This window comes from Silurus aristotelis, assembly GCF_946808225.1.
Source record: "Silurus aristotelis genome assembly, chromosome: 24".
Classification (NCBI taxonomy): Eukaryota; Metazoa; Chordata; class Actinopteri; order Siluriformes; family Siluridae; genus Silurus; species Silurus aristotelis.
The window spans coordinates 17,176,235-17,190,577 of record NC_139597.1 but is presented as its reverse complement, the minus strand read 5'-3'; the positions used below and the strand labels follow the sequence as shown (position 1 = coordinate 17,190,577).

The 14,343-nt window shown below is 37.8% G+C and overlaps 1 protein-coding gene across 2 annotated transcripts in view; it reads right to left on the bottom strand.

The window, feature by feature from the left end:
- Positions 1–746: 746 nt before the first annotated feature.
- The window catches only part of grm8a (glutamate receptor, metabotropic 8a), a 285,001-nt gene continuing 271,404 nt past the window's right edge, over positions 747–14,343 (bottom strand). For both annotated transcript variants that reach the window (XM_083528375.1, XM_083528376.1), the window contains 2 exons: positions 1,683–1,929; positions 747–1,583 (listed from right to left, as the gene is read on the bottom strand). In XM_083528375.1, coding sequence (XP_083384501.1) covers positions 1,534–1,583; positions 1,683–1,929 — 297 coding nt within the window. In that variant the 3' untranslated portion in view covers positions 747–1,533. The remainder of the gene's footprint in view (positions 1,584–1,682; positions 1,930–14,343) is intronic.

Here is a 14,343-nt window from a genome sequence, read left to right as displayed (position 1 = left end):
GTAACAAAGCAACTCGTACATTAATGCACTCGTAGGTCAAGGGAACACTATATATATATATATATATATATATATATATATATATATATATATATATATATATATATATACTTTTTATTTTTTATATTAAACTCAATTTTTTTCTCTGCAGCTCTTTTATATTTATTTATACTTTTAATAAAAATGGTCAAACAGACATGCTGCTGCATTAATTGCGGGTTAATGAAATTATTGTTGTTAAAATGTATTAGCGTTAACGCGGTCATTTTGACAGCCCTAATGTAATTATTTGAAGAATATAAATCAGTGTTGTTCCATTTATGCCGTTTGGCAGATCTCCTTTTCCAGACTGACTTACATTTGTCCTATTCATACAAATGAGCAGTAATTATTTAGGGGCCCAGGGTTTGTAAAGAGAATTTTCCACTTTGCTGAAACCCATGTATAAGAAGCTGTAACTTGCATACTGTTGTATTTCTTTTTGGATCTTATTCGACATGTGGTTGTAACAAAGGGCTACTGGTTTGAATGAAAGCTGACAGTAGCTGAGCAACAGGATCCTTTTTTGTTACAACCACATGTCGAAATTGTGTGTGTTTCTGATTTTGATCACCATGATGATGAAGAATGGTCCTCAGGTTTGTAAATGTACAGCTAACAACGCTACACATTTGCAAAACATTCCTTTATTATAAATAAATCATTTTTGTATTTAAAAAAAACAAAAAAACAAAACTGGCATGCGTCAGTCATGGCACTTACAGTGTCAGATATAGTCCAGTTAGCCAATACAAGACACAGCTCATCTTGGTATGCAGGTTTCGGACAACGTAGAACAAGAATTTTCCAAAAAAATACAAAAATTAATACAATTAAAGGAACACATCCACAAAAATACATACAATAGGAATTACAACAAACATGGTCAGCTCTGATTGATTTCTCTTTTTCATATATCTTGTTTTTTTCTTCACATTTCATAAGAATCAATGAAAACACCGGTTTTCTTTTTGCACTTTAATGGGATGCTTTTTAATTTTTCTATATTTCCTTTTTTTTTTTATTATCGTTTTATTTGCCTGCAAGCCTGCATTTCTGTTTGTTCCTTTTCTTTGATTGTGCTCTTTGTGTGTGTGTGTGTGTGTGTGTGTATATATATATATATATATATATATATATATATATATATATATATATATATATATATATATATATATATATATATGTGTGTGTGTGTGTGTGTGTGTGTGTGTGTGTGTGTGTGTGTGTGTGTGTGTGTGTGTGTGTGTGTGTGTATATATGTGTTTGTGTGCGTGTGTGTGGGGGTGAGTGGTGTATGTGTGTGACAGTATTGGTAGCACTTGATTGCACAGTAATACCCCCACTGGTGCAATGCACTGGTCCCCTTTTCTCTCACATGTTTAAAGTTTTATACAGAGTGACAGGATAGTCTCATGCTTAGTTGCCTGTCAGGATCACATGACACGTCTTGATTTGGAGAGGTTTCAACCCCTACATGGAGGAGATCCCCTCTCAGATGGCGTGGTTGGTATAGCTGACATATGTCGTCTTGGTCGAGGGTGCTGCCGAACAACCATATACAAGATTTTCTCTCATAAATGAATTACTGACAGTTTCAAAAATGGCAAAATCGGTCCGGTATAGCTAATAAGAACACTCACTGGTGGTCTCCATGCCTTCGCAGAGCTCCGTCTTGACCTCTCCGTTGGGCCGCTCGCCTCCTTTCTGGGTGAGCTTCCCTGACATAGTGGCTGCAGTGACGATGGCCTTGAAACTGCGCTTGCGCTTCGGCACGTTCTGCTCTGGATGCAAGATGATGATGTAGACCTTCGGCATGTATAGCATCCCCAGGGATACCGAGGCGCTCAGGCTCAGGGAGATGGTGAGGGTGGTGGTCTGAATGTACATCTGAGAGAGACAGTAGTGGGAAAAGTGAAGGATTTATGAAAAGTTAATAATAATAATAATTATTGAAATAATTTGACATCAAAGTAAGTCTACAGTATATCAAATATTCAGAATACAATATTTTGAATTAATCAAATAGATCCAAAAAGTCTGTGTCCTAAACAACAAGTATTCTATTGAATTGAATGTATTGAGTGTATTTATTCTTAGAGGATTTATCAAATGCCTTAATTGTAATTGCAATAAATTAAATATGTACATGTTTACATATTTACATTTATTATTATTAATATTATTATTATTATTGATTCTTGTACATTATGTTCTTTAAATGTGTCAAGTTTTTTTTTTTGTTCTTTTTTCTATTATATTATAATGTTCACGATAACAATAATATGAAATAATATTGTTTTTCTTTTCTATTGGAAAAGAAATATCATAGAAATTCTAATGGATTCCAATACAAATATCATTATAGACCTTTAGCTGCTAACCATTAAAATTATTCCAAAATGATTTTCTATTATGTACTGTGTTTGTCTACATCATGTCTATGTCTGTATATATATATATACAGGTAGCCCCCCCGATTTACGAACACTTTTCCAGGCCCTATCTATTTGGTAAGTCAATTATTCATAAGCAGATTGAGAGGCATTTTTCTTCTTCTCTCTCTGTTTGCGGCGTTGTCAAATCTGAATAACACTAATGGATTTTAAAGGTTGGCCGTGGCCATGTTTGTATCTCCGAAAATCTGTAAGTGTTCGTAAGTCGGGGGCTAACTCTTTTTATATATATATATATATATATACACACACACACACACACACACACACACACACACACACACACACACACACACACACACACACACAGTATATATATATATACACACACACACACACACACACACACACACACACACACACACACACACACACACACACACACAGTATATATATATATATGGACAATATAACTATAAGCACAGTTCAGAACAAGCTAATTGTTTACAGCAGTTTTTCTTTCTCAGGCTTTAGCAGTGAAATACATTTCAAAATAAAAAATAAAGGACAAAAAACCCCACTATTTACTGATTATCATGCAAGATCTATTCCTTTCTTGGGAGAACTGTTCCTATGATAGACTTTGATCCAGCACTCTGACCAGTTTAAGTGGTTATAGAAAATAGAATGAATAAATGAATGACTAGATAATTTTCTATACAGTATAAAATAATTAAAAAGTTTGTTGTAAGAAAAGCTGCTAAATGTCAATACTGTCTATAAGTGAACATGAACATGAACTTGAAATGAACTTACTGTAACTTATATATGACAATCTCTTTGAAAAAACAGTGTGCCCAGAAATATACTGTTGTGTTTGATGTAGCCCAGGATTTTTAACAATCAAATTGTAAAATCCAGGGGGTCACCAACCTTTTTGAAACTGAGAGCTACTTCTTGGGGTACCGATTAATGAGAAGGGCTACCAGTTTAATACACACTTCTGAACTAACGAATTTGCTTAATTTACCTTTAATTATATGGTATTATTAATAATTTATGGGATTAATGTATATCTAGTCATCTTTTAATATTGTCATTTTCAAATTCACACCAATGCAAGTGTAATTTAAAAAAGAATAGCAACAAAAAAAGAATGTGATGCAGCTCACTGGTATGGTGAGCTATTTTTAGAAAAGGCCTGCAGGCGACTCATGTGGTCCTTGCGGGCAACCTGGTGCACAGGCTCAGGCACAGGTTTAACATGGCTGCTGGCTATTTCTATTTTCCAGGAGGTTTTTCATACACTTGCAGGTCACAATAACAGTTTGTGAAAATATATATAAAGATTATTGTTCACTGTTTTTAAAGCTTAATATTTCTCATGTTGATTTATTTCCCACCTTGACGTTACCGCATTGTGAAATTAATGTCTTTGCATATCCCAGCTTGTACAAAAGTTAAGAAGAGCTCAGAGTCAGTCATGATATAGTTCCTGTGGAGCAATGTAGGTGTTGGGGCAAGAACATACAACCTTTTAATCAGTAACCCAGAGCCCCAGTGTTGAGCCACCACAACTCAAAAGCCTCGATTGTGTAAATTTCATGCTAAATATAGATTCATACAGATTCACTTCCTGGGCCCGAGCATAATTTGAGACGTAAATTAAATTCTTATTGTATTTTTCTGAAATACATGCTGCCTAAATGTAAATGCAAGGCAGATTACCATTCTATCATCTAATCCATCCATTTGTTATTGTACTCTTTTGTTGGCACATGCTATAAACGCCATACATTTGCAATCTTGTTTGCATTTGCATTTTCCGTTTTCCGATTTGATGCTAAATTTTCGACACAGCTGACAATATTTAGGCCATTTAGCAGACTCCTTTATTCAGATCAATAAGCAACACAGACCATTTCATGGTGTCAAATATTTTGCTCAGACTCTCAATTTGTCTCTATTACAATATTAATCCCTGGATATCCAGGTCTCCTCTTGGCCCGGCATTCATCCACCCAGAGACAAAGAAGTTTAAGAATACTGTTCATGTTCATGACAGACACAAACTTTCTCAGCCGGTCACGATTATCTTCAGCCCAAATCAAGATGAAAGCTGTGTGTACACTATGGTTGGCAGGCATTAGAATTCCCCCAACAAATGCTGAAAAATCTAATTTCCTCCAAAACGTGGCTCCCAAAATGTTTTCACCGACAACGGCCAAGAGAGAGAGAGGAAGCCTGAAAGGCATTCAGACAGTGCTCATCACTAATATTGGCAAGTTTTGTAAATGTGAGCAAAGAAAAAAAATCTTTCTTGTTGAGCTTTTGTTGGAAAAATTTACTCTTCTCTTATGGACAACTCAACAAAGATTTATTATAAAAATATATTAAAAAATGTGTGACAATTACTGCCCCCACCCCCTTTGACAAGTTAACAGCTATGAGTCTACTCTTATAATTCCTGGTGAGGTTGGAGAATTACATACATGGCAAAGGATCTAAGACAAAAAGTGCCAGTGGAGACGTGATGGTCCCCAAACTCAAACGTGAACTTGCCATAAATATACAGTAGCTTGTGTATGATCTCCTGGAAAAACTGAATTTTGTGTAGCGTTAAACCCCTAGTTTCTAATCATCTTTGGAATTAGAGCATGAATTCGCAAACTCGCAAACCATCTAGGGACGTACCAGTGCCAATTGGATCCCACTACATGTGTGGGGTTTTAACATTGGACCTCCTGGAGTGTTTAAAGGCTCTGGCATGGAGAAGCTGGTGCTGGATCTGTGATGATTACAAATGTTGAGCTCAGTAGCTCCTAGTTTTATAACCATATAGACTGTATAAGACTGTAGAAAGAACATTACTTATAATCTTATACTCCAGTGCTCATGTTAGTTCTCACTCTCCAGTGTTCTGTATTGTTGAAAGATTTATGATCAAACTCTTGATGTCACCCAAATGAGGATGGGTTCCCCTTTTGAGTCTGGTTCCTTTCAAGGTTTCTTCCTCATCACATCTAAGGGAGTTTTTCCTTGCCACAGTCGCCACGGCTGCTCATCAGGGATAAATACACACTGTTCACTTTAACTGTTGATTTCTGTAAAGCTGCTTTGAAACAATGTCTGTTGTGAAAAGCGCTATAGAAATAAACTTGACTTGACTTGACTTGACTTGACTTGACATGAATTCGAAATAGCAATAGAGTGCAATTTCAATTTTTTTTAATGCAAACTGGGCAAACTGGGTTTGCATTCAAATTTTGCCAGCTATTGTAGTCTGTTGTTCATTACAATGCAACTGTAAATATACAGTATGCTTTGCTTATGAATTTGAATAAAGGTCAGGTTATGCTGCTGAACAAAATCTTCTATTGTGAAAACCTTTAATCATTAAACATGAACCCTTGAAGAAATTATCTTTATTTTAAGACTGCTTTTATGTACTTCAGTGCACTTTATGTTCTTAAAGACGTTTTCCCACGACATGATTATTTCCGAGTAAAACAACAGACGTAGCATATCTTAGTAGTGTACATATCTTTTAATGTAAAGTTGTGCAATTTTAGCATTATATAAGGGTACCTAGAACTTGCAAAATATCACCCTTGTCCTTGCATCATCTGATTATCAAATCTGAAATGTTCAAAAGATTTACATGGAAAATATGTCATACAATGCAAAACATTGGCCTCTTAGCAAATGTTGATAAAAGCCAGGTTTCTCTTGTATTGACCTTTAATTGAATAATTCCAAGCGGTAACATTTTTTTAATTATAAAAATAAAACAATTTGAATTTAATTACACTACATAGACAGAAATTTGTAGACACCTGATCATAATATTTCGATGCGCTTCCCATTCCACATTTAGTGTCCATTTGCTGTTATAAGGAACCTCCACTCTTTTTAGATGATGTTCCACCGGTTGTTTTTGAGATTTGTGTGAGATTCATTCAGGCACAAGGGTTTTAGTAAAATCAGGTACTGATGTAGGTGAGGTGATGAGGCCTGGGGTGCAGTCAGCATTTACATTCATTCAACAATACGTTACATTGAATATACAGCTACTGATGCGATGCGATACGATGCATCAGTGATCTGATTTCGATTTAACACAATGTGATTTAATGCAAAGATGTCATTGCATCTTTCAAAACAGATGCACATATTTTTTTAAACACAAACACATTTTCAAGGGGTGTGCATTCATGTATATCCACATCTCCGGCAGGGAATAACATCACAGAATGGCTTGTAAAAGATAGTCAGCCATGTGTCAAAATACAGAAAAAAAAATTTTAGATAATAATCAGCATAATCAGTCTATTTTGTCTCTATTGCAGAGCAGTGGACAGGACAACAAGGTGCGGCGATGAAAAGAACAATTTTGTTACACTGGGTCATGAGCATTGGGGCTCACGGGTTTTCGCAGCTGCTTGGGGAATGTAAAAGAGGCTGCCAAGAATGAGCTCATTTTATCATGATCCCTTTACCTTACAAAAAAATCATAAAGTAACTGTTGAGCTCAGAGAAATCACAGTTTTTGAGTTAGAGGTTCAATATAATCGCCATCCGATGTTACTGAAAGGTGTTGGGGAGGCTGTGTGTGTGTGTGTGTGTGTGTGTGTGTGTGTGTGTGTGTGTGTGTGTGTGTGTGTGTGTGTGTGTGTGTGTGTGTTTGAGCATGCCTTTCAGAGAGGTCACCCTGTCATCTTATATCATTACTTATCACCTGACATGCACACACACACACACACACACACACACACACACACACACACACACACACACACACACTCACACACAGCCAGAATTATCTCCAGCTGCTGTGAAGTAGTGCAAAATGACGAATTTATCGACATTATTTGCTTCTCTGATTGTAAAGGTCAGGAAGAGTTCATATGAGGTATTATTACAAATACAGTCTATGCAGACGAGGTGGTAGTTTTGGATCTAAAAGTTGTAAGTTGAAATTTTTGCCACAGTAGGATATCACTCCTTAATCCAATAGCTGCTGCTCAGTTGTTTGAAAAAGAGAAACGTAAGTTATGACATAAATGCAATTAATGTAAAATGTTAACGCATTTATTCTTAGGTTGTCTAAAAAGAGCCTTTTGGGGGGGGAAAAACTAATTGAATATTTTAAAATCAGGTATAACCTTCGCATGAAAATCAGTAGATCACTAAACCTCTACGTAATGCCAACCACACAACGTGTATACAGGAAAGCTGTGAATGACCACAGGGAAACGGAGGTAACTGACATGGTTTGTAGAACCTAATAAGAAGGATTAGAAAGCCTAAGAAATGTGTGATCAAATCAAATCTAATCAAATCTAATTTTTATTTGTCACATACACATACATACAGAGTACGACATGCAGTGAAATGCTTTTTACGACGGTCCGGCATGAGGGAATAGGATGCGGAGAAAAATAAAACAAAGAGAGAAGGCAGATAAATAAAGAGTATAAACTATGTAAAATATATAAAGATATATATATATATAAAGAAAAACGTGTATATACAAGGTATGCTTAGGACAGTAAACAGTAATCACATAAGGTGGTTGATGTGATTGTCCTTAAAGATCAGTCTTCTATATTCTACAAAGGTGTAAATAATACGTGAAAATTATACTTGAGTAAAAGTATACTGTAAAATTTACACCATTACAGCATCTGATGTGAACAGCACTTGAGTATTTTACCTTGTGACACTCTCTTTCACCTTCCCACCATCCCTGCACAGGGTCCTCATTCCCATTCCTTATATATAGACTTCACTCAACAGCACATTTTCCATCGCTAGTGGAAACTTGATATAACTCGCTGTTACTATAAGCTCTCGAGAGTCATAAACTTCCTTCGCCTCATAGTAACACATACACTTTACACAACTTTAGCAAGTAACGAGAGTGTTTGTCATTCTTACCTTGCATTCTCATTAACAACGTCTGCCGCCTATATGAGCTAATTACTAATAATAAAATCATTTTAACAGGCATTATGTTTTATAATTGCTTTAATGACTGGTTTGTCATTAAATCATGCCCAGCTGACTTAACCAATATATATATATATATATATATTGTTATAATTATGTAAAACTGAGAAAATATTGTACAGTAAATCTGCTTCTTTACTTTTTTGGTTTATGGTGACAGAAAGTCACGATTTCAAACGTTTACTGTTTATAACATTGATATAAGGAGTTCCTAGAGTGAGCACTAGGTGACAATATTACCCTTGTGCAGGTCTACAATCTCGTCCCTGACGTCCTTTGACAGCTCTTTGGTCTTTCCCATGGTGGCGGAGAGGTTTGAATGGAAGAGGTTGATTCTGTGACTGGTGTATACACATAACGAGTTGATATTAGAAGTTCTTTCCTAAAGGGACAGGACTAATGTTGATGTGTGGGAGTCAGAATTCTTAATGGTTGGTACGGGAACAAATACTAATTTCACTCGATCAAAAATTAATTTACTACTTTCCTTTAATGTTTTTTTTTTCTGGATTTTTTTTTATATTCTGTCTCTGTAAAAATAAAAATTCTAGACTGTTAATTTCTTTGTAAGGGGGGCCAAAGGCAAGACATGTTTAAATTGTCATTAAACCGCTGACGTTAATGATGATGAGATGTGAATAATCATCCGACTAGAAAGCTGGCCTCTCTACGTTTAATTCTAACGTGCGAAATCTCTAGAGACGATCTGTAGTCATTACACAGGATTAACTACGCCATATTTCCTTGTTTGTTGAGCCTCCTGCAGCTCCCCAGCATTTATTCAACAGATCCTATCAGAAAGACTGGCTGTCTAGCAATACGCCATTAAATGCTGCTCTTACGGATCATATTTGTGAAGAAGCATAATTTGTGCATTATTTATGCAAAAAAAAAAAAAATATATATATATATATAAATAAATAAAAAACATGGACGAGAGTTTTGTGGAAACCTGGCAACCTTCCCATGAGCTTGTATGACAGATGTTCATTAAAACTGCACATTGAAGTATTGTTATTCTTTTTTTTTTGCAGGAACACACCCAGTTTTAACAATATTTAACAAAATAATACAATACACCACCTACAGAATGGGTTACAAAGACATGCATACATGTGTGGCAGATTTGGTAGCTCAATGATTAAGATGTTGGACTTCTAATCAGAAGGCTGTGACTTTAAATCCCAGCACAACCAAGCTGCCACTGCTGGGCCCCTGAGCAAGGCCCTTAATCCTCACCCGCTTAGTTGTATAAGTAAAATAACTGTAAGTCACTGTGGATAATGCTGTCTGTCAAATGCTGTAAATGTACATGCATGCCTATATATGAGAGGTGTTCAAGTCAAACCGGGACTTTAAATTCTACAGGAATAAAAATGGATGCAAGTTTGGTGGTACGACACGCAATAGCAAGTGGCTAGTCCTATTACTGATGGGTGGTGGACATGTCGCGGGCCAATACAGAGACTGATAATTAAGGTAAGATAAGATAAGATAAGATAAGAGACAAAAGTGCATTAAACAGCTTGTGGTGATAAAGTTTTTGGTGAACTAAGACATAAAACCGGCAGATATCTACAGAAGACTTCAAGCAGGGTACGGTGGTGAGACGCTCAGGCGCAGTAAGACATTTGAATGGTGAAAACGTTTTAAAGGTGTCCGTATATCCGTCACTGACAATCGTGGGTGTGGTGTTGAAGTGAAGCAGACTGTTCTAGGATGGTTCAGACGCACCGACAAATCTTTCTCTGCTGAATCCTGCTGAAAACTTTGGGATATGTGTGTAAATGTAGCAGGGGAGGATGTCGAAAAATAAATGCAGTTTTCACTCCTTGAAAATTGTTCTTTTATTTTATAAACTCAAAAGTCATGACGTGAACGCCCCTCGTGTATAACCAGTCGTCACTGATTGTAAATTTGATAACTTAGAGCAAAGTGTGAAGGCTGAATTAGCAGTTATACATAAAATATTGCAACCCACATAACACAACTGGAGACATTTTAAAGTTCAGAGGACCAAATGTTCTGTGATTTGCTGCCGTGACATTAGTGGCCAGGACAGCAAAACTTTGTGTTGTATAAAAAGCCACAGTTTTGTCTGCATACCACAACGAAGGATAAACCGCATCCAGCTAACTCAAATATGCACCTCGATTCACCTGTTTCTACCAAAAAGAGGATTGTCAGAAGCGCAATCGGGTGAATATTATTGGTCTGACTGCTATAGTTATGCCTTTGGTCACTCCTGGCAATGCCAAACGTTGGTTTCAGTGGTGCCGGGAGTGGAAGTGGTGATCTGAGGGCAATGCAAAAAATGTGTATTGTTTTTTGAGTTTTTGACTTTCCCCTATCTGAGAGTGGGGAACCCTCAAAAGTACAGTAGCTCATTTCCTGCTGGATGTCCAAAATAAAGCAGAGGGGTGGGTCATTGATGGTCTAGCATACAATATTATTGCTTTCACTAAACCATGTAAAATTGGTGCTAGATGGGAGTCCACTGCCATGGGGACTACTGACCATTCTGGAGAATCATGCTCACCTAAATGGTTCAAACATTGTACTTTAAAGGTGGGTACCATGTATCAAGATGATAATGCATCAATACACACAACAAGATTGGTGACATTTTGGTTTTATGATTTTGGAAGTGAAGTTGAACATGCCACATTTTACCTGCAGTCACCAGATATGAATACATTTGAGTGATTTGAAGGAGTCAGGAAATGTTTTTACTCCACAAGCATCATAACATGCCTTGACCACTGTTCTACAAGAGGAATGGATCAAAATCCAACTGATATATTGTGCAGTATTGTGCGAATAAATGCTGTATTGGCTGAGGATGGTGTAAGGATGCCTTACACCATACTGTACAAATAAACTGTGGTTTTAAAACCAGATGTTTTACTTTCATTGCCCAAACCTTCTATATACACAACAATCATCCCATTAAATTAAACCACTGTATTTCATAGCTGTGGTCAGCAAAAAGGGTATGATATGTTACACAGTAAGTGAATAGTCAGTTCTGAAAGTTGATGTATTGGAAAGTTGAAGATGAAGCAGGGAAGTGTATGGATCTTGGTGAAATCGAGAAAAGTGATGTTTAGAGGACTGAGTCAAAGCATCTTCAAACCAGCAGGTCTTGTGGGTTGTTTCCAATATATAGGGGTATATGTACCAAAACATTGGAAACACAACCAGTTTAAAGGTGACTTACTGGCTTATTAATTCATTTGGTCATTCCTCATTAATTCATTTGGTCCATTCCCACAGAAGATCTATTGTAGCAAAAACTAAATCCTGACCCTCACAGAAAGAAATCCACACATGTGCATCACAGCTTGTTGTGTATAGAGTTGTGTAGCTGCAGCTCAAACATAGAGCCCATGCTGTCACCCATACACCATTGAAAGCTTCTACAGTGGGCACATGTACCTCAGGACTGGACCAATTTTTTATCCAGAAAATCCCATACAACCTTCAAAAAACAACTGAAAATATATTTGTTTTCTGTGAGCATCTAACTGGCTCTTATCCTTAAACCCCTTCCTTACCTATTTTGAACAATGACTGAAACATTGTCTAGCTCAGGGGTCACCAACCTTTATGAAATTGAGAGCTACTTCTTGGGTACCATTAATGTGAAGGGCTACCTAAACAAATTTGCTCAATTTACCTTTTAATATATGTTATTATTATTAATTAATGATATTCATTTATGTGAAGACACTGATCATGTTAATGATTTCTCATAATAAGTATCAACAATGATTTAACAAAGTAGAAAACTGCTATTTTTAGAAAAGGCCCACGGGCTACTCATGTGATCCTTGCAGGCTACCACGTTGGTGACCCCTGGTCTAGTTGGTGCCTGTGTGGTCTTAATTCACCCTCTTAGGGTAAATCGGATAAAACTATTCCTCAACTTTGGACAAAAACATCTGCTAAATGATTAAATAAAAATTCAAAACAGTCATAATCATCATTCTTATTGGTAGGATAAGTAAAAAAAAAAAACAATGTTTAGCAGGTACCACTGGAATGTTCATGTCACTATTGCATTATCTTTTGCTTATGAAGTGATCATGTATAGAATCAAAAATGATAGAAAGAGAAGCAGTGTATCCTGGATTCAAAAAGGAGCCATGCTGAGCTTTCAGATCCCGATCCAGGACTTCCCTAGCGCCATCATTAAAATAGTGTCACGCTTTCCTGCTCGCACTAATTAGCTTTAAATGTCATTGGAAAGAGAACTATGACTTTGCTATCTATCCATCCGTTTTTCCTCTTTTAATAATCCTTAATTGTTTTTGTCTTCCTGACTTGTGCCTGTAGTTAGTTAACTCGACTATAACTAGTGTTGTTTATATTTATTTTCTCTCACTCACATCTCTGTATAATAAATCTGTTCGTGACGATAAGCACTATGCCAGTTGTTTGTCTGCATTCGAGCACAGGTGAGGACTCGTTCGAGTTGCAAACGGTGGCGTTGGAGATGGAGGCATTGGAGAAACAGATTCGCGAGCTGCATGTAAAGCATGCCCGGCTGCGAGAGCGGAAAGCGGCGCTGGAAACATCCCGGGCGGAAGCGTACTCATCCCAGGTAAACTCCCGGGTTGAACCTAACGCTCCCAGCACATCAACTCCGCGTGCTTCTCTGCCCAGGCCCAGCGCACCTACAACTCCGGCACCGGTGCAACATGGACCCTGGATGCGGCCGCGGCGGAAGAGACAAGCCAAGCCCCGATCGAGGACGTCTCCACCTCCACCACCGGCCTTCGAGATCTCGACCGAGAACCGCTTCGTCCCCCTCCGCGAGACGGAACGCGACACTGTTATTCTCGGAGATTCCATCGTCCGGCATGTCCGCGCTACCCGAGCTAAAGGTAAGGTGCACACTCGCTGTTTTCCTGGTGCTCGTGTTCTGGATGTCGCTGCGCAGGTACCCGCGATCCTGAACGAGAACTTCGGAGCGGTTGTTCTCCATGCCGGATCAAACGACACCAGACTGCGGCAAACGGAGATCTTAAAGAGGGACTTCAGGATCCTGGTGGAGACGGTACGCAGCACATCACCCACAACGAGGATCATTGTGTCAGGACCTCTTCCCACTTACCAGCGAGGGGCTGAGAAGTTTAGTAGACTTTTAGCTCTAAATGAATGGTTACAGTCATGGTGTCGAGAACATAAACTTCTCTTTGTTAATAACTGGAACTGTTTCTGGGAGCGTCCTAGGTTCTTCCGCCCTGATGGCCTGCACCCCAGCAGAGTTGGAGCAGCAGTGCTATCAGATAACTTCTCTAGGATACTTCACACCATCTGACTGGTAAGACATCAGGAAATCTTCAACTATAAGAACACGCATACTACAGACCAAATAGTTACAAGTTCACACACAGCCCAGTTTATAGAAACCGTATCTATTCCTCGGGTAGTAAAACCAAGAATTACATACACAAGATCCAGAAATAATCTTATTGCAGTTAAAACTGAAAAATGCCAGATAAACAAACACAACAAAGTTCTAAAGTTCGGTCTTTTAAACATTAGATCACTTGCACCCAAAGCACTGATTGTAAATGAGATGATCACAGATAATAATCTCGATGCACTCTGTCTCACTGAGACCTGGATTAAACCAGGTGATTATATGGGTCTAAACGAGTCTACACCGTCAGGATATGTTTATAAGCATGAGCCCCGTCAGACTGGTCGTGGGGGGGGTTGGGTGGGTGTAGGAACCATTTATAGTGCTTCTCTTAATGTTAGTCAGAGATTAGGATTTAGCTTTAAATCATTTGAAGTGCTTGTTCTTAAAATTGCACTTTCAGACATGCATAGAAAACTCGCTCTGGTCACCGTGTACAGACCCCCAGGGCCCTACGCTGATTTT